The sequence below is a fragment of the Mus caroli genome, chromosome 4, assembly GCF_900094665.2.
Source record: "Mus caroli chromosome 4, CAROLI_EIJ_v1.1, whole genome shotgun sequence".
NCBI classification, from domain to species: domain Eukaryota; kingdom Metazoa; phylum Chordata; class Mammalia; order Rodentia; family Muridae; genus Mus; species Mus caroli.
The window spans coordinates 60,124,182-60,145,827 of NC_034573.1; the positions used below are offsets into that span (position 1 = coordinate 60,124,182).

General features: G+C 40.4%; 1 protein-coding gene across 4 annotated transcripts in view; it reads right to left on the reverse strand.

Annotated features, from left to right (window-relative positions):
• Positions 1–21,646, reverse strand: part of Astn2 (astrotactin 2) — a 955,818-nt gene that overhangs the window by 749,293 nt on the left and 184,879 nt on the right. For all 4 annotated transcript variants that reach the window (XM_021160105.1, XM_021160104.1, XM_029476272.1 and 1 more), the window contains one exon: positions 2,024–2,408. In XM_021160105.1, coding sequence (XP_021015764.1) covers positions 2,024–2,408 — 385 coding nt within the window. The remainder of the gene's footprint in view (positions 1–2,023; positions 2,409–21,646) is intronic.

Below are 21,646 nucleotides of genomic sequence, written 5' to 3' on the forward strand. Positions count from 1 at the left end.
TCTTCTTGCCAGCTTTTGTTCTTGCCTTCCATTCTTATACCCAAGTACCATAAACTTGATAAAGAATTATGTGGGTATGCTGAAAATAGGGGAACTAAAGATGTGGGGACACATCATGACATCATGTCTAACGAGTTAATTATTTTTAAAGACATTCTACCAATAAGCTGAGGATTGGGACTCAGTGCAATTCTGCCTCCAGAACTCCACCATGAAGCCTACTTCTTGGGAATCAAGTACTTTTCACTTGCCTTTTTCACACTGATGTTTAGATTTCTGATAATTTGAGATTAGCTTTTTTTGTCTGAAAGTGTTCAGTTTGGTAAACAAAACCAACACAAAAACAAAACAAGCAAGCAAACCACTAGCAGAAGATTCCCCACTAAGCTGTTATCAAGTGTAAGGTCTGAAAAGAGCAGATATAGAGGCATCTTAACAAACAAGACTAGAAACATCCCACAAATTCTAAGGAGTCAACCCAATTCTACATTATTGTGTCTTCTGCTATGAAGTCCTAGTAGTCAGGAAATTCCTCCCTCTTTGAGCAGAAAAAAAACGTATGGGTATGGATCCTTGAATGGACACACTTCATCATCTTTATGAAGCACAAAGCTTAGGATAAGCTAACCTCTCAGGGAAATGAGTCATCATCAGGATATGCATAATCCACTCTGATAATAGCATTGTAGACATGAAGATAACTGAACACAGCAATGGATATTCTTCCTAAAGATTTGGGGACTGAATCTCTGTTCTCAGCTCTGCTGCATTCTCGCTGAGTGGCATGAAAATACCTGTATTCAAGGTTTGGAGATGTCTTCCTAAGAATTCTATGTCTTATCTTCAGGAACCTAAGTGCAGCACAGAGGTTCTATTTTACACATCACTATTCCAGGACTTATGCAGTATCTAGTGCATTGGAACTACTTTGAAGAGAGATGAAATGAGTAACAGCAATAGCCAGCAGGTTTATAGGGGAGGGGGAGGGTAGGCATTGACTGTAAATCTTAGACTTCTCATGTATAACTCATTGAAATCTTACAATCCCTCTGCAAAGCAGAACACTTACAGCCATGCCATCTGATCAAAGATGAATGTGTAACTTGCCTAGGTTTACAGAAGTGGAAATAGTGTATGTGGTAACCCTGTTTCCATTGTAATACCTACTGATAAACACTGTGCTGTAAGTGTAGACTCCATCATTTTAGCATATGATGATAAAACATCATATGGTTTTATCTCAATAACAGGGTGGGCTGGAGAGAGGAAAGAAGTGGGCATGGAGGGATACAGGAAGAAGTAGACAGCAAATAAGAACAATAGTGGTCACCTCCTCCCACTCTAAGATATTTTCTCTTTCCATCTCCATGTGGGAGAGTATGTTGGGGACTGTGCCATTATGCCAGAGAGAGGGGAAAGTTCTATGATGCTCTGTACTGGAACATTCCCAGCTGGACAAGGAAGGATGTCCTCCTAGGTATAACACTCTAAGATATGAGAAATGAGGCACTCCATCCAGAAGACAGTTCCAGGATGGCGAAATGCCTGAAATGTATTTCACTCAAGAAGGCTGAAGAGGCTGATTTACAGAAGTAATGGGTACTTTCTATTTTTCTCTTGTCAAAATTCCCAAGATATTTCTTGGAGAAGGAGAAATAGATTCAATTTCTTTATGGACAAGAAGGACAAAGACAAAGTTTTCAAATTTTGTGGGAGGAGAAAAACAGCTTCTAATAAGAATGTCCAGAAATAGGCCAAATTCTTGATAGTGAAAAGACTGTCGAGGGAGGTAGTTAGGAAACATTCAGAGGCATTGGACTATGGAATCTCTGGTGCTCTCAAAACCCCAGGTATTGCTTCGATATTTCTGTAATTTGTGAAAAGCCAAAAGAGATGGAGTTATGGGTCAACTCAGCAGAGTGATGGGTTTAAGATCCATAATGACTAATCTCAAAAGACTCTGGGTATGTCCCCAACCCCTGCACCTCTCCCTATGCCCCAGGAAAGAGTAAAAAGGGCTCACCTTTCTTCTCAAATTCCACTTTCTCTTCTCCTGGCCTTCCCAAGGTGTCCAGGGCATGGGTCATCTGGCTACCAAACTCATCCTCACGGGAGACGTGGTTGGCTCGCCTGGGTGGTTCCTCCTCCTCTTCATAGTCATAGTCATCCAGGATGGGGGTTTCCCGGATAGGCACACCAATGACTGAATTGTGTGCCTGAAGTCTGGAGGAGCGGAAGCTCTCCCTGGCCTGAGGACCCAACAGCACTGATGGGATGTAGTGAATCTCATGAGTAGCTTCTGTACTTGCACTCTTCTGTGGGATGCGCCGGCGCTTCTGCCAGCGACGCTGGGCATACAGTGCCACTGTGAACACCAACAGCAGGAGGAGAAGTGCAATAAGTCCACCCTGGAGGAGAAATAAAGAAGGGCAAAGAAATGGGCCACTGGTTTGTCGATAGTAGACCCAGATTGCTTTCCTATCTGCCCCAATTAGTTTGGGTCCAAGGGTTCCACCATTGATGGATTTATAGTTAGAGAGACACTACTTCCCAGTCCAGATAATTTCATTAACAACTTGTGGCCGGGCAGTACTGGTGCATGCCTTTAAAGCCAGCACTCGGGAGGCAGAGGCAGGAGGATTTCTAAGTTCAAGGCCAGCCTGGTCTACAGAGTGAATTCCAGGACAGCCAAAGCTACACAGAGAAACCCTGTCTCGGAAAACAAAAAACAAAAAAACCCAAAAAAAGAAAAAAAAAAAACAAAAACAAAAGTTTGATACGAAGACAAAAACATCAGTAACAGCCATGTTAGGACTATCTACCTTGTTAAATGCAGGTGGTTGCTTTCTTGTTTCTCCTACCAGCTGAGCAGCCCCAGGACAGTCCATCACATTCTCTCAGCCTTATTTTATTATCTTCAACATGAGTTTCCCTGAATCTCAAGAGATAGTAAAATCCCCTACACTCCATCACAACTTTTAGATAGTATTAGATTGCATTATCCAAATTCAAATATTTCTTTAACAATTTTTTATTAGATATTTTCTTCATTTAATACAGTCTGTATTTTCTTCACTTCCAGTCCTTTAATCTTTGATTTTTCAAGAAGGGGTTTGGGGTACAATGTAGGTTCTTAAAACATGTTTGAAGAATGAATGAATGAATGAAAGAAAACTTCCCAAGGCTCCTTTAATTAGAAACTTAAGATAGACTGAAATTTATTTTATCTTTAGTCTATCTAACCTTGGGGTATTAGAAATATGGCACATGTTTGAAATTTATGAAATGATCTTGTCTATGATTTTCTGAGGGCAGAATATTCCCTAAATAAGCATTCATCTTCCAGGTCCCTGACAACGGTGGATAACAGGAGTTTTTCACCTCTTTGGGTTTTGGTACCGCTTAGTACAGCTCTGTTAGTGTGTCTTGAGAAAAGGTGACTCCAGAAGATACGGTTTAACAATCTTATCATCTTTACACTAAATTGATCCCTGTATCCTGCTGACCAAACACATAGCAAACACTACAATGTTCTTTTATCTAAGATCTATAATTCACTACAGTAAATATACATGTATCCTCTCTTAAAATGGGTAGGGTTGGAAGATAGCTGCGTATAAGTTTGGGGTGGGAGAATTATAGCAGGACAGAAGTCCTGTCTTGAACTTGGCAGTGATCTACAGTAAGGTTCCAAGGAATACTTTCCTAGATATCACAACTTAAAAATCAATAACAAAAACTGAACATAACCTTACCACCACTGCATGATTTTATTTCAAAGCACATATGTATAAATTTTCAAGTATATGTAAAATATGTCAGGCAAAGACTTCTTTATAGAGGGAGATAGGATGAAAGTTGAGGGATGTGGAGAACATATCAGAAATTGGCTGCTGGTAAGCATGGGCTCTAAATGTTCCTCTGCCAGGGAACCTGCAGGGTTGTTGTATCAACACCACTAAAAAGCAAAAGAATTCACTGCAAACTGGAGGGCCATGTATAAGCGTGAGGCCCTTGAGAGAACCACTGAACTACCTCTGTTTCATTTGGACATTCAACTCAGGAAAGAAAAACACATGACTCAGCAGGGAAAAATAGCACACTGAGTCACCAGAAGTGGCTAAGGTTGCTAGAACTGGTCCATGCTAATGGTGCCATATTCCAACTCCAGATTCTTTCACCAGAGACAAGTGAAGAAAGAGAAAAAGCAATTGATGTGTCATCGAGAGCTGGGGCATACAGCCTCTGAGCACACTGGAGGAGCACATCCAGACACTGGTGACCAAAACAAAACAAAACAAAACAAAAAATCTTCAGGACAAAACAAGTATCATAGAAGGAGGGAGGAATGTTGGGTGGACAATTGTGGATTTTCATAAAGCAAGTTAAGAAGAAGACAAAGTTCAAAGGCTGGTACTGAAGCCCTTTGGTCTCAGAGTCAACCTGATGCTACATCCAATATGAGGGAAAACATCTTTGGTTTATTTGTTTGTGTGTTTGTTTTTTAAGATAAACAAAAATGGTGAAGGACTGAAAATCTTCCCTCTGCCCCAAATAGCAGTCTATTGGTTATCAGTTTTGCATGAGTGTGCAAATGCAAAAGTGTGTGTGGAGGAACTTGATTTACATCTTCTTTATGAGTCTGAGAATTTCACTATGCTCTTGAGTAAGAGGAAGGAAGAATGAATCCCCTTATCTTCTTTATTCTTGTTTCCTCGCCTGTCTCTCTGTAGGATTTTTCTATTTTCCCAAATCCATTATTGAGAATGCCCATCGATTCCCCAATAGAAGCAGGCAAGAACAAGGCCATGAAATGATAAGGACAGATGGTTATGACATGAAAAGCCAGTGTCCAGAATATGTGAGGCTCTGACTCACTGCATACTACTGCCTGTGACAAGTGTACTAAAATGGTTACCTCCTTGGGCTCCCATAGGCTCCTATTCTCATTGTGAAGAATTATGCTAAGAATTTAAAAAGACAACACCTGACCTGAGTAAGAGATATCTGCCACAGAAAATCCACAAATAGAAGCCTCCTTCCTTTAGTTTCTCTATCTCTCTACTCTAGAACAAATCTTCTCACTCTGCCTGGCACTTCTTAGCCTGGTACTCTAGATGTTTCATGGCAGCACCCTTGCTTTCTTTCCGTGCTTTTATTCCCTTCAAGACTCACCTATCCTGCCTATTTTATCTCACCATAGAGCCAAACTGACTGGCTAGCTTGTCCCTAAAGTATGATGGTCCTTTACATCAATTCATTGTCACCTTTATCTACAGTGATCTTTTACTCTCTAAAGTGCACTGAATAATGTACTCCAAGAAACATGCCCTCACAAGACCTCAAGGGGTGACCTCATTTGGAAATCATAACTTTGTGAATATAATTAGTGAAGGTGAAGGCATATGAAATTAGAAAAACCCTAAAAAAATTGGCTGATGTCCCACTAACAGGAGAGAACATAGAGGCATGAACACATAGATGGAAGGTAAGGTGAAGACAAAGACATAAATTAGGGTGACCCAACTGAAGGCCACAGAATACCACAGGTCCACAGGCTTTCCTTCCCAAGCTGGGGTAGATTATTCTAATAGAGCTTCTGGAATTAGTGTCCCCTGGTGGCATCTTTTGGGTGATTTCTGACCTTGAGCAATTAGAGGATAATTTTATTTTGTTTTAGGCCACATAGCTTATGATAGCTGTTATAGAAGCCCCAGGAATCGGATCTGATCACTAAAACTCTTCCTTCCATATTCTTTATCTTAGGGGTTATGTCTTCTGAGAACATCTTCAATGCCACTACAGCACCATGAATAAACTCTTGAGAAAGCAAAGGGAAGAAACATTTATTGTGCCTATGGTTTTAGTTCATCATAGCAAAAGCAAAGTGACTCACACTGTGCCATCCAGGGAGCAGAGAAAATGCCTGATCTCTCATTTTTCCTTCTTTCCCTGCTGAATTAAACCTCTTATGAATCACTGTTTAATATACAAACAATAGTGTGCTTTATACATTCTCAGCCCAGTCAAGTCTCTGATTGACATTCACCATACATGATCTTTGCTTCTTTGTGTCCAAGTGTTGCAGAGCTCCCCGTGATCTGGCTATACTACATCCAACTGATGATTTCAGGCCATCTTTCCAGGCCAGGTTATGAAATGCTATTTCCTAGCCTGTAGTGTAATGTAGAAAATGTTGTAAGAAATACCCCTAGTTACATTGGAGACATGTAAGTATAAGGCCTTGTCAGTAACTCTGTCACACACACACAGCCCCTGAGAATACATTGTATGTTACTTTAGCTGCTCTGCTTTTTCTCTGAGCACCTTTACCTTGTGTGCTTGCACAAACAATATCAAAACTCATAAATTGCAGGGTTTAGGGACTAAAAAACACCCCTAAGACACCCTCCCAAGAGATAGCCTTCAGAGAAGTCACAGTTGGCATGTCATTCTGCCTGGCCTCATTTTCATCTATTTCTTATGTTAAAATATCCAGGCATAGGAGAAGAAGCAAGAGAATGGAAAGAGGATAATATGGGAAATGCTTTATTTGACAATGTGTCATTTGGAAACTGATTATTTCTGTCTCTGGCCTTTTTAATATTCCCTCACAATGGCCAAGCCGCAAGGGGATTTGGTATTCTAAGTCTGGATTTATAATACTCTGTTCAGCAGTGATAAGAACACGGGCCTTTAATCCTCAGAGCTGTGAACATGCATATTCTCCCACGTAATGTCCTTCCCTCCTTACCACTTGTTTCCGGTCCCTGGCAGGCAGCCACATGATAGCTTTGAGCAGGTGACCCATTGGATGTTCTATTTGGCCAAATGCCTAGTAACAGAGGGAGTATGGTAGGATGGGACAAGCATCCATGTTCTCTGAGAAGTTGCTCTGGGGCTTCAGCCTATGCATAAGGTGTGTAAGAAAGTAATCCAATCCCTTTGTGGTACATATGTCACTGAGAGAAGAAGAATATTTTGGCCATGAGCATAGAATATCCTACAAATGATTTAGAGAAAGATTTTGTAGTCATACCCACCATAGCTGCTAATAAACCTGTCAGTCAAGAAAATATCCTTCATGAAAGAGGTTCTGGAAGCTACCATTTCTCTCCTGTGCCAGGTTGAGATAGCTTCCATGGTAATCATTTAAATGAGTGCTAGATGACCTGTTTGCCTTTATTTCCCCTCTTCCTTAATCTAAATTCCTTTTCCTACCACAATGAGAGCTGGTAGAAACAGATCTACTTCATCTCCCATTGACTCAGCTGAAGTTCAAGTTTTTGTCACACAGTCAGGACTCCATATTTGTGAGTAAGCTAGTGTCAAATGTACACCTTTGAGAGATTCATGAGGACTCAGTAAGCTTTATTTTTGACATAGGTTGGTAGAATCATGCTGTGGCTGTAGGAAGATCATGTTGTATGCGGTAGGGAGACAGAAATCAGGGAGGCCACTGAGGTTTCTCATGACAAGGTAAAATGGTGTTTCTAACATGGGATAAATTTGTGCCCCAGGTGCCATTTGGAATGAGGAGCAGTTATTGTTGTCAGAGCTAAGGGTGGTATAGGATTTGTATTATTAGCTAGTGAGCAGTGAGTAGAGGCCAGGAAATTTTAGGGAAATACCCTAAGTGTACAGGAAAGTCATAAGAAAAAAAAAAACTGAAACAAAACAAACTGAGAGCCCTTGGTTTAACAGAAATGATAAAAACTAATATAACTAAGGCTGTGGAGATATGCAGCTGGCTACTGGGGTTTCTATAACATGTACATGACAGAATAGGAAGGTTGATTGGCAGTAAAGGAGGAGGAAGAAGGAGATACCAATGATGACTGAGGACTGGATTCTAGCATTGGGCCAGAGAAGGACCTATCTAATTAATGATTTCCTGAATAATACGCTATGTTATGCAAGATCCTAGCCCATAATCAAATGAAAGATGTTTGCATGTATAAATAATCAATTTGTTAAAGGAAGATAAATACACATAAAAGATAAGCTGTTGTATATAAATACTTATACATATTCACATTTGTAACAATATACCAACACCCCTCTTTATGTGTATAATTAGTTATATTTATCTACACTTATTTCTTTGCCTCTAGGGAAATATTGGCTGACCTGTTTAAGAAGGCCCTATTAAAGAAAATAAAAGGTGTTTTTCTTTTAAATAAGTCACCCTATTTATCATGTATGTCTTAGATGCATATTTTATTTCCCAAGACAATGCAGAAGAGGAGGGAAATGTAGAAACACAATGTGGTTCTTTGGAAAATATTCAACCTCTGCCTATTGCTTAATAGATTATATAACTTTAATTGCCTTTAGGCCATATCAGAAAAGGAGTTAAGCCTTCACATAATCCGAATCCAATAGACAATAATTTATCCACTGGACTGGAGCTAATAAACTCTCGGCTATGAGGTACTGATCATGACCCCAACAGGCATGGTAGGATTGCCTTTACTGCATTTTAGTTGTGGGTTGTGGTTAAGTCACTTAACTTTCCCATTTTTCATCAACAACGAGGGTTACTAGCATGTAACTGAGAATTAATGGGGGGAACGCAATCAGATCACTTTATATAACAACACGTCTAACATAATAACTTAGCAGATCTTAGGAGATGTACCATCTTTATTGCTGATTCAAGACTCTATTTCCCTTACAAATTTAAACATGAGATATTGATGACCTCAGTTTTTGCCAGACAGTGTAGTGTGAGATAGTTTCAATACATCTCACCCTGCTTCCGGGCTGTGAGGCACAACTGTGTTCCTTCCTAGGAAGGTGCAGATAAAATTGTGTACCTTTAAAAATCTTTTCTTCTCTCTCGCTCTTTACTAATTCAGATATTTTCAGATAGAGTCTGACAGGCAGAGCTGCAGCTTGCTTCTTAGGCCAAGTAATCTTTGAACCTGAGATCTTCACGTTTCTGCCTGTCCAATGTTGGCATCATAGGTGTGTGTCCCCAACACCTGCCCTAAAGGCAAACAATAGCCATCCTTGCTCTAATATTTCAGAAGATAAGAAAGCCAACTCTGGCCTTGAAAACTCTTTAGGTCAGATGGAATACCTATATGCTTTTGCTACTTTGCCTAAGATTTCAAGTATGGATGAAGGCACTACAAGCACCTAAAAAATAAACTAACACAGCAACATGCTGTGTTTCTTATGACAGTGTTCCTCTGACTGAAATGACCCACCTGACTTCTTTATGTAGTTTTTGAAGTAATAAGTCCAGGGTCATGAATTCTCTAAAATAGCTAGGTCAAGTGTAGGTCTCTCTCTCTCTCTCTCTCTCTCTCTCTCTCTCTCTCTCTCTCTCTCTCTCTCTCTGTGTGTGTGTGTGTATGCGCGTGTGTGTGTGTGTGTATGTGTATGTGTGTGTATTTTTTGCTCTAGATAGCTTTCTCTTGCTATTCTAAAAACTCTCTGGATACCTCATCTCTGGAATATCAAAAGTCCAGTATTTTATTTACATATCAATTCAGTCATTAACCCAAGTTCTATTTTGAGTGTCCCATGAATTAGCATCCCTTGACCCTAGCCTCTTGATTCTTAGAGAGAACAAGCATAAACACATGTCTGGGTCTGTTTCTAAACTGGCTCTGTCTCAAGATGACCTTGAACTCAGGAATCTGCCTACCTTTGTAAGTATAAACAAACAAACAGACAAACAAAAAACTTAGCTGGGTGTGATCTTGTCCTGGGATTTCCACTCCCGAAATTTCTTTATCTCCTTCCTTCATAACTTTCTGATAAGCTGGCTCAAAGTGTACCTACCTTTGTTCCCTTAGAACTGTGAAGCTCCTTATACAATTCACATTGCACCCTTATATTTTGCAAAGTTGAGAAATTATATATATTTAACTAATGTTTTCAGGATTCTTTCCCACGGCCTTAAGCGCTGTCCTAAAGATCATAGTTTTCTACCATTTTGCTGAGACATTAGAGACACCCTTGCCTCCCAGACTCCTGTTGTCTCTGATTATCATGGAGTCATTAACCTTGAGAGAGGACATTCCTCAAAGGAGAAATGTGAAAATATATACGTTATTATATAAACGCACCTTACGCCCACAGCAACCATCAACACTTGTGGAGGCTCCTGCCCTGCTGGCTCTCTAGGGGCAGAAACCATGCCATTCTGTTCCTTTCATGGCCAAGCAGATATAACATTAATCAACTGCATATTTCTTAGGATCTATTCCAAGATCTGAGAAGGTATCATTATGCATCTACTCTATTTCTATGCTGAGAATCAATGAATGGAGAGGACAGGTTTTATTTCTTTCAAAATGATTGTGAACAATACATGGTCCTAGGAGATTTTTAGTTAACTTACCGTTTAAGAAATGAATGAATAAATGAATGAGTACATTAAGTATACTTCTTTGAGGATAAGTAGTTGAAATACACCTACAACAGTCTGGGAATCCTCCATCTGTATGTAACAGGATAATTCACACAAGCCATTAAGCACAAAACACTATCCCTCTCCATATCCTTAGGTGGCCTCTCAAGCTCTCTCAGATCCTACTCGAAAGGATGGATAATGGGGATAGAAGAGGATTGATTTTCTTCCGATAATTTTAAGTCACTGAAATAAACAGATAGACTCTCTGTGGTCAGGGAGGGGTGCTGCCTCCCTTGATCTATTCATTCTCTGCACTGCTTTAAGGAAACACTTGGAAACAGTCAAGTTCAGAACTTCTCATGATGTCATCAACCAGTATTGTGACCTTAATAAAGTCTCTCTGTGATGCTTAAGTTTTGAAGCTCTGGAATGACAGGACTAACACTTACCCAAATATGTTGTGGTAGAGATCAGATAAAATAGGTGGAACAACAATATGAACTAACCAGTACCCCCTGGAGCTCGTGTCTCTGGCTGTATATGAATCAGAAGATGGAATAGTGGGCCATCAGTGGAAAGAAAGGTCCATTGGTCTTGCAAACTTTATATGCCTCAGTACAGGGGAACGCCAGAGCCAAGAAGTAGGAGTGGGGGAGAAGGGGAGTGAGGGGGTAGGGGAATGGGGGGTGAGGGTATGGGGTACTTTTGGGGTAGCATTGGAAATGTAAATGAGGAAAATATCTAATTAAAATAAAATTAAAAAATTGTACAGTATATTCTCTTTTCAGACAAGATCTCACAATGTTGTCCAATGGTAGCCTGGAACTCACTACGTGTTATCCATGCTGTTCCCAAACTCCCCATCCTCCTATTCAAGGTTGTAATTGTACCACCTTGTTGTTTTATACTGACCCTGTGCCAAACTATTTGCCTGGATTTAGAAATACACAGATATGCCCTTGAAAAATGTGCAGTTGTTTGGGGGGAATAGATATGCAAGCAGATAATTACTACCAGGCACAGTTTGATAAATTTTATGCCAGGGGGAAACCATGAGAAGCAAAGGGTTTCTCACAGCATCCAGTGCAAATCATAGAGGGAGTGGGAATAAAACAGAATTCCCTGTAACTCCAATTAAAGATAAATTAAAAGGGAAAAGGACTGCCCATGCAATCAGGTATACTTACATCCAAAATGGGACTGGACTGCTATAGAGCCCACTGAGCAGCATAGTGGCTATAAGTTGGAGCATCCACACTGTTATTTAGCAGTTGGAAAGCCTGACATGGGTCAAGGAATTTTTTTTTGAGCCTCTGCTCTTTTATTTGAAAGTGAAAAACAATAGTCTTGATCGAATGACAGCATTGTGAAGATTAAATGAACAGCTGCACAAAAGGGATCTAACACATCAGTGCTCATAGAATAATGGTGTCATGAATTCTGGCTTATGAAAAATACACTGAGGAAGGAATCATAGACCCTAGTCTGTCCCTTGTTTCTTATAAACTATGGAAGCCAACATAGAATCCATGCCTCACATTCCCAATTGTTTAAAAAACACAAGATGGCTGCAGCAGCCAAATAAGCTAGGCATCCTTAATTTCATTTAGCAATTGAGTATACTAAGCCTCCAACAGGGCACTCTGCCTGAGTTCACAAGGTTGTTTAGTGGCAGAGCACAGATTTGATTTTAGAATCTGAATCTGAATCCATGTGCTGTAAGTTGCTGTGATCATCCTGAAATTGTCACTGTCATAAAAGGTATGAATGGAAGATGAGAAGATCCCTCATCCTTCACTCAGTATCTCAGTCCAGGCTCCTATATCCACAAAAACACTCCTACCCCTATACCAACAGTTAGCATTATGTCAATTATAGAGATTTCTGAAGTGGGAATGTAGGCTATACCAAAGGCAAGGCATGTAAAATAAGTTTCCTCTGTGGGGGGTGGGGGTGGGGGGGTGGTTTGCCTTCTGCACAGTCAACCTGATGCTGGCCTCATGAGAAATCAAAGTTACTCAGAGTAAAAGAGGTTTGATATGGCAGCAGGGCAGGGGAGACACCTGCTACTGGGACTATGTTGATGAGCATATTCTCATTGTAGTCCCTTCTAGTAGGGTTCTTCACTGTCATTCAATCCCAAGACTTTTCTCCCCTTATCTTTACTTAACTTCCACTATATCATTTACTTTTTCCTGCACTTGACTATATTACATGCTAATGTGTTCAATTTTTTTGTACCCCAAAAGAAATAGAATTTGGTTATTCATAAACAGCAATGATTTATTTTCCCCCTAAACATCAAAAGTACCACTTAGTACCCTATTGTTTTTTTAACAAATATTTTTGGATGGTTTGCAGGAAGAACAGATTAGACCATAGGCAGAAGGTTCTCCAAGTATCTATTAGCCTCTTGAGCCTAGGGCTGTGCTTGAGTTGTTCTAAAATCTTATTCTCGGTGAGAGACCAGAACATACTTAAATGATGAAGAAAATAATGCTTTTAATGCCACATTGATTTCTGGCAAAGGCATTCAGTCTATAGGAAGTATTAGGAAGCAAATGTGTGTACCTGGCTAACTTGTATCTGATGTTGGAGGAAAACAAAGGAAAAAAAAAACAGTGCAAATTCCAAACTTTATAAACTGCTGCAGTTTCCCTGTATGCATCAGTATGGAAATATGGAAATAATGGAGATTTGTGTGAAAGACAGCAGCCAGGAAGTAGCTCTGAATTTGGGTCTAAATCTAATCTGATCATCTATAAAGGTCTGGACCAGCCTCTTTATTTTAAGCCTTGCCGCTGCTACCTTCCCCCACCCGCCAATTTGCTTGCACACTGCACACGTGTGTGTGTGTGTGTGTGTGTGTTGTACACGTGAGTGTGTGTATGCATGCATATTAATATGTTTCACATGTACAGGTGGAGGTTACAGTCTGACACTCAGAATCAACTTATATATTGAGGTCTGGCCACCTGAACCCGGAGCTCACTCAACAAACTGATATAACCCACCTCCTCTGGGGATGCTCTGTCTCTGACTTCTGGATGTTAAGATTAGGTGTGGGCTACTATGCCCACCTGACATGTAGGTGAATAATAGGAAATTAGACTCTGGTCATCAAATGCTATGCTGATTGAGCCTCCAGGGTGCCACCTTGATTTTCTCATTTTAAAATGGTCAGCTTGACAAGTCTCTTCATGCGAAGAATCCCCTGACTCTGACCATTTTTATAAACTAAGTGTATACTACAGTGTGGTTTATATACAATCCTTAGTATAGGAAGTGTAGTGAAAGAGCGATGAATATAAACACCACCAGTAACTGGCAGAGATAACAGCAACCACCAAAAGCAATGCCACATCTTCAGGATTTCCACTACATCTGATGCTTCTATCATCTGTCCATCAAGCTTCTTCAAAACCCATTACCAGGCACACAATAGGAGTCTTGTTAGACGCACATTTTTGGATGCCATTTTTGGTCATTGGTGATGGAACTGTCAATTGTCTTTAAGGCCCGAGGATCTTTCCCACTGAGATTGATCAGGAAATCCCCAAGACAGTTAGTTATCAGGGCAGAGAGTCAAGCAAGGCATGTCCAGGAATAATAAAGGAAAAAGACAACAGACTCAACAAGAGGCTAGTGCATACTGTGGAAGGGAGCTACCCTGTTCCTGATGGAGGTTGGGGATATCCTGTATTGTGCTATCTTACTTTAATATGTATGTGTATATATATATATATCTTGCAATTCCTTGAAAAGTTGAATTTAGCAAAGAGAATTATCTTTCTACTTCTTTTCTGTAGGTGGTATATGTATATACACAAGGGAGCACATGTATGTGCCTGCATTTATGAAGGTCAGAGGTCAAAACCAAGTATCTTTATCAATCTCAATCTGTAACTCATCTTTTAAGATAGTTTCTGAAAATGAATATACATTTCAGTGACTGGTTAGAGTGGATGGCCTCTATTCTTAAAATAATAGTGTTAATTGATTCAAGTCTGACATGGAGTCAATGATAACTTTAAGTTGATATCCTTAACCATTGACATCTACAAATGTATGTTTCCAATCCTGATGGTGGAATGGATATGAATGCTGGGCAGCACACAATTTAATCTGTTGTGCAGATAAAGGACTATTGGGTCCATTATTCAAATCTAGCAGCCTTGTAAGAAATCATAATATAAAAAGCAAAATAAAAAAAATTAAAGCAGGAAAGAAAATTGCCAGAGAAGATGGTAATAAGGTGTTCTATTATTATTAATTATTATTATTAATTCCTGGTGTCCATGCTTAGCAGAGGATCAAATGGTGCATGCATTGTAGGGAGAAGGCATTAGGAAGGAAACAGGAGCAGAAGTTCCACAGAAAAATGTTAGGACTAAGATAAGCAAAATAAGCAAAAGTACTTTCTACAGAAAAAATTCAACCTTTTGCTTATAGTCCTCTCAGATTTCCTTAAGAGAACTAAGTATCTGCAAATTGGCCTAGTCCTAAGACTCTCCAGTTATTTATCTAACCTGCAGAATTCACCAAGGAAGCATGGTCATCAGTTGTCCGGAGCTAGCTTAGGGATGACAGAGCAGGGCATTTGATCTTGGGAGTTCAAATCTCACCCATGACAGCTTCTGAGCTAGTGCTCACAAGCAGGCTGATTTCTTTACTGAATCTCTTTCTCCCCTCTGTGAAAGTGCATCTGTCATCCAATCTGATTCTCCAAGTCACTGAAGGAGGCAGATAAGGTTAATGACCTCCTGCATGAAGTTATCTAAATAAAGTGAATGAATATTCATCTGCATTGATTTAATACATCGAAAGAAAAATGTTTGTGGGACATGGGAAGGAAAAGGTGTTCCTTGATATTGGAAATTTCAGGGTACTTTGCAAGAGGAAAGATAGAATGAGTGGAAATAGGGTTGAACAGAAGAGAAATTGGAAAGATTCCTGTCTCTTGGCACAGTTCAAATGACTTAGTCAGATACATCCAGGAAAATTCTTTCATCTTGGTCAAACATTCTTCCTTGTTCTGGGTCTATGTCCCAAGGCTTTCCAATTAGGTTAGAGGGCAGAGGGGCACAAAGCAATAAAGAGGACCTGGAATGAAGCCTTCCGACTCTATTTCTCCTCTGGAATGGCTGACTGCTATTTCTGTACTGCAGACAATGATGGCCACATGATGGGGTATCAAACACTCAGTGCTGACACTGACTGGGGAAGAACAGGTCTTTGTCATAGTCCTTAAAGGAGTTCTTTACATCAATAAGGACAAAACGTTAGCTATCATCTGTTTCATTCTTTTTCTCATCGTTCAAGCTGTTTTGAATTTGTATGAGAAAGATACAGAAATCCCTAAAACCTAATATTCATTAATTGCATCAATAGAATGTTCTAAGTAAATTGCTGTTATTAATATGATACTCACCTAGAAAATTTCCTTTCCTTTTTTTAAATTATTTTTTAATTAGGTATTTTCTTCATTTACATTTCCAATGCTATCCCAAAAGTCCCCCATACCCTCCCCCCCCACTCCCCTACCTACCCACTCCCACTTCTTGGCCCTGGCGTTCCCCTGTACTGAGGCTTATAAAGTTTGCAAGACCAATGGGCCTCTCTTTCCACTGATGGCCAACTAGGCCATCTTCTGCTATATATACAGCTAGAGACACAAGTTCCGGGCGTACTGGTTAGTTCATATTGTTGTTCCACCTATAGGGTTCCAGTTCCCTTTAGCTCCTTGGGTACTTTCTCTAGCTCCTCCATTCCCTCCTCTCCAAAAGCATCTACTACACTATTTCTGCCCTTTTAATCAATATACTCTCAGAATTTCACTGCAATGCAAAACAGTTGCTTTTTTCTCATTCCCTGGTATTTTGTTTCTAATTCATTGTGTTCGGAACAAGGTGGGCCCCTTCTGTCTGCTGCTTTTGTCCCTGACACATGCAGAAACACTGGCACTATTCTTCACCCTTCTGTGTCTATGACCAGTATGTGGAACTTCTGCTTTGCTGTTCACCAGGACGATCCATGAGCTGTCTGTCCTTCTATGCAGCAGAGCAAGCCTGAGAGCCTTGAGAGCCGATGGTAACTGTGAGGAGGGGCTGTTTCCAGTTCCTATGGGACAGTACCTCCTCACTCAAAAGCAAAATATCATAGGAAAGTACTGGATCTAGATCTGTTGGGCTCAGGGAGACTAGGAACTGAGAACTAAATCTGTTTTATGAGACATCGAGAGAGTCACTCAGCCTCTCATAGCCTAAATTCCTCACCAATCAAGTAGCAAGAAGAACTAACCTGACTTGACTCTTAGGGCAACTGTGAGTATCAGATTGTATGATGGACATGAAAACAGTGGAAAATTACCAAGTGTTACATACATAAGAAGATCAAGCGAAACACAATGACAACATACTCTTAAAACTATCACTGTATGTCCTGGCTAGTTTTATGTCAACTTAACATAAGCTAGATTCATCAGAAAGGAGTATATTTTAGTTGAGAAAATGCATCTATACGATGAGCCTATAGGCGAGCCTGTAGAACTTAGAAACAATAGAAGACTTGTCTTTCTCTAATATGGTATCTTAGTTACAGTTACTATTGATGTCATCAAACACCTTGTCCAGAGCAACTTAGAGAGGAAAGAGTTTATCCAGCTTATACTTACACATTTCAGTTCATCATTAGAAACTAAATTAGGCCAGGAACTCAAGCAGAGCAGGAATTTTGAGGCAGGAGCTAGTGAAGTGGACACAGGAGAATGCTGCTTATTGGCCCTCTATTTATTGTTTGCTCAGCCTGCTTTCTTAGAGAACCCAGGAAGACCAGCCTGAGGTGGCCCAACCTTTAGAGCTGAAACATTTTATTTTTGCCTATGTAACTAAGAGTCTGAAATATATGCCATGATTTCTTTTTAAAAAAAAATTAAACAAGATATTCTAACAATAAAATGTCACTCGGAGTGCAGTGCATCCACTATAATCAGCAGGTACCAAAAGGGTATGGGGGACTTTTGGGATAGCATTGGAAATGTAAATGAAGAAAATACCTAATAAAAATAATAGTAAAAAAATAAATTCAATTAAAAAAAGAAAGAAAACAACAGATTTGTGTTTTCTAACCCATTTGACTCTGCAGTACAGAGGCTCTTTGAAGGTAACTGTGAGGATGCTGATCCAAATCCAAGTTCTTATGTTACTGTTTCTGTATTTTGTGCCACTGATAAAATATATATTGGTTAATTTGTGCTAATTAAATGCAGGCTTGATAGGCTTGCTCCATTATAAATGGTTGTTTTTATCCATTTTATGAATAGGAGATACCTGTAAGATCACATTTGGTCCAACAGCTCTGGACTAAAAATGTTAATGTACCTTATCTCTGTGTAACAGGAGCATATCTTTGGAGCATGGTGAATGCACAAGGCTGGGCAATGGATGGATGAGTTGGCAGAAAGAAAAAGGCCTATGCCAATCCCTCTGTTCTATAGACCAGAGAAGGCAGCAGAGTTACTCAGCTGCCTACCACCAGTCTGAGAAGGGAGCCTGAGGCAGGCACAGATTGTGTTTGGTTTACAGGGAAAAACTAATAACTCAGCAGAGACAGAACAGATGTGTTTGGCATTCAGGCCACCTCACCCTGATATCCCCTCTCTTTCTCCTCCACACCCTTTCTAGTGTCATCTAATCCCTTCTGCACAAGACATGTACCCCATCCCACGCTGAACAGATGCTTAACAGTGGCTGGATGGAAACCCAGCAGAGCCAGATACAACTGGTCTTGCTCAGCTCAAATCCCACTTTCCAAATGTCACAGTCCATGGGAGCTGAGAGCTTTTAGGGTCTGAGGATGGTTGAGAATGTACAGCTTTTGAACACTTGCCTTTGAAAAATGTTTCTAAGTACAAGTCATACCAAATAAGTTGCTCCAATTTGGGTAGATGTTGGAAGACAGAAAATTGTAGGACTCTTTAAGACGAAGTAGAAGAAAAGCTATTCTTTCATTTTGTAAAGAAGAAGATCAAGGCTCAGAGAGGACAAGACAATTAAAACCTCCCTACGTCGACTACAGCCCAAAGTAGAGGCAGGATTGGAACCTGGATGCTTACAGGTTCGTTTGAAGCTTGTTTTGGTGCGCGATAGGAAGCAGAAGAGTAAAAATGGGCATACAATCTCAAGGATTTGCTGTTAACAATTGGCATTCACTGTTGGGCAGAGCATTATAGGAGAAACAAAATGCTCAGTCCAGTTTCTAAGCCCCTGTTACATAAAAATCACTGGCAATCATAAATTAAGTACCTTAAATGACTAAAACAGTCCTCACTGAAAATCACTAAGGTTGACGTTAGTACATCCACTCTGCAGGGAAAAAAAATAAAAGCAGGCTAAGTAATCTGCTTCAGGTAAAAACATTACTGTGTAGCCAAGTCACTGTTAGCACACAGACCGCTAACAGTAGAAAAGAAATTGAAAGAATTTTTCATGGCATCTACAAGAATCTCCTCCCATAGGTGGGGTGCCTGTGGGTGATGGGCATGAAAAGGAGATAGAAACCATGTTCCCATGTTTGTATAATAAGATATTTCCTTCCTCCTTTGTTCACTAGCTCTCTGTCAAAGGCCCAGAGAAACAGACAGATGTTGCCAACATCTGGGCCACTATTGTTAGGGCAGCAAGTTGCTCTGGGCTGCCACTGGAGAAAAGAAGCTGTTGGTGTTAGGAAGAATAATGAAGAGCTAACATTTGCATAGTGCTTTCTGCTGTTTCCAGAAACATCTCTATCGTATCCCACCCCCATTTATTAGCCAAAGGAACACAGACATACACTCCCTGAAAGCTAAGTAGAATCATTTTCATTTTGCACAGAAAGGATGGTTCCTATTTCAAAACATAGCAATCATAGGATGCCAAAGGCCAAGCATAAAGATGCACGAACCCTGAACTGAAGCCCGTTGCATGTGCAAGGCCTAGAAATCAATTGCAAGTATAAGACTGAATATAACTCCTTCTTCATATAGGAAGAGAGCATTTAGTACATGCTTATCAGGTACTGGGCATATAATCGCAGGCAGAACCTCGGATATGATCCTTCCAGAATAAAGAAAAGGTCATTACAGGGTAAAGCAATGTCCTCAGTGAAATTTGTTTGGCAAATTCCCAGAATATAGCTGGAGCTGAGTGAGGCCAGGAGGAAAGAGTCACTAGGTCAGAACATATCACAGCCATTGCAAAGGCCAGACTAGGGAAGAATTAAGTTTCTATAGATACAAAACAGACCTTGTGGCTACCCTTAGGGACACCTTGAAGACCTGCCCTTCAGAAAATAATTGTCTTCAGCTATACTGTATTTTGATGAGGATCTTCAAGAAGGTTTCAAGAGATTATTAAAGTCAAGTCTCTACTTTCATGTGAAAATACACTTATTAATTCTTTGAAAATTTCATACAGTATATTTGGTTCATATGCTGATCCCCCCCACACACACACACACTTCTCTCCCTAGCTTCTCCCAGATCCTTTTTTTCTGCCTTCTCTCCAACTTGATGTCCTCTTTTTTATTTTTGTCTTTACAATCTTAAACTATTTCTATTTTTTCTTATTTATATGAATTGTGCTTTGACTGTATGAATATGTACTACATGCATGTTTCATCCCAGTAGAAACCAGAAGAGCGCATTGTTTCTCTGGAACTGGAGATTCAGTGGTTATGAGACATCGTGTGGGTGCTGAGATCTGAACTCAAGCCTTTTGTAAAAGCAAGTGTTCTGAAGTCCCAAGCCATCTCTCCAACCCTTATTTTTGTTTTAATAGCCGACTCAGTGCAATTTGTGCTACCATACTAATGAATCTGGGGACATTTACTGGACAGAAGTCACCATATGAGAGGCTACATTACTAAAGCAAACTGACTCTCCCTAACCTAGAAGACATCAGCTGCCCATCACACTTTAGTTAGGAGCAGGAGCTCATGAGCATCACATCCCTCCAAGCTAGAATGTGTAATGATATTGATCTTATCTAGGCCTTATACAGGCAGCCCAAACTGCCTTGTACTCATCAGTGAAGCATACCTGTGATAAACAGAAGATATTGTGTCAGTCCAGTTCTACCCAACCTCTGTCTCTTACAATCTTTCTTCCCTTTCTTTTGCTATAGCCCCTAAGCCTTGAGGGTGAAGGTGATATAGTAGGGATTATAAAAATGTACTATTTATTACTGAGCACTCCATTAACCTATTCTACATTAAAAAATTATTTAATCTTTTTTTAACTCTCCAGATTATATCCCCCTTTTGGCCCACTCTCAGACTGTTCCACATCCCATAACTCCTCCTCACCACTACCCCTGTCTCCACAAGAATGTCCCCACCCCCAACCCTCACCCCACCAGACTTTCCTACTCCCTGGGTTCTCCAGTCTCATGAGGGTTAGGCGCATCTTCTTTTACTGAACCCAAACCTGGCAGTTCTCTGCTGTATATGTGTTGGGGATCCCATATTAGCTGGTACATGCTGTCTGGTTGGTGTTCCAGTGTCTGAGAGATCTCATGGGTCCAGGTTAGCTGAGACTGCTAGTTCTCTTACAAAGTCACTCCCCTCCTGAGCTTCTTCCAGCTTTTCCCTAATTCAACCATAGTGGTCAACAGCTTCAGTCCATTGGTTGGGTGCAAACATCTGCACCTGACTCTTTCGGCTGCTTGTTGGGTCTTTCAAAGCGCAGTCATGATAGGCCCCTTTTTGTGAGTACTCCATAGCTTCAGTAATAGTGTCCAGCCTTGGGGCCACACCTTGTGCTGGATTCCACTTTGGGCTTGTTGGTGGACCTCCTTTTCATCAGGCTCTTCCCCATTTTTCTCCCTGAAGTTCTTTCAGACAGGAACAATTACAGGTCAGAGTTTTGACTGTGGGATGGCAGTCTCATCCCTCCACTTGATGCCCTGTCTTCTACTGAAGGTAAGTTCTACAAGTTCCCACTCCCCAGTTGTACTAGCTGGTTTTGTGTCAACTTGATACAAGCTGGAGTTATCATCACAGAGAAAAGAACTTCAGGTGAGGAAATGCCTCCATGAGATCCAGCTATAAGGCATGTTCTCAATTAGTGATCAAGGGGGAAGGGCCCCATGTGTGTGGCACCATCTCTGAACTGGTAGGTTTGGGTTCTATAAGAAAGCAAGCTGCTGAAGACATCCAAAACACCATCAGATCCTTCTACCAAAGGCTATACTCAACAAAACTGGAGAACCTGGATGAAATGGAGAAGTTCCTAGACAGATA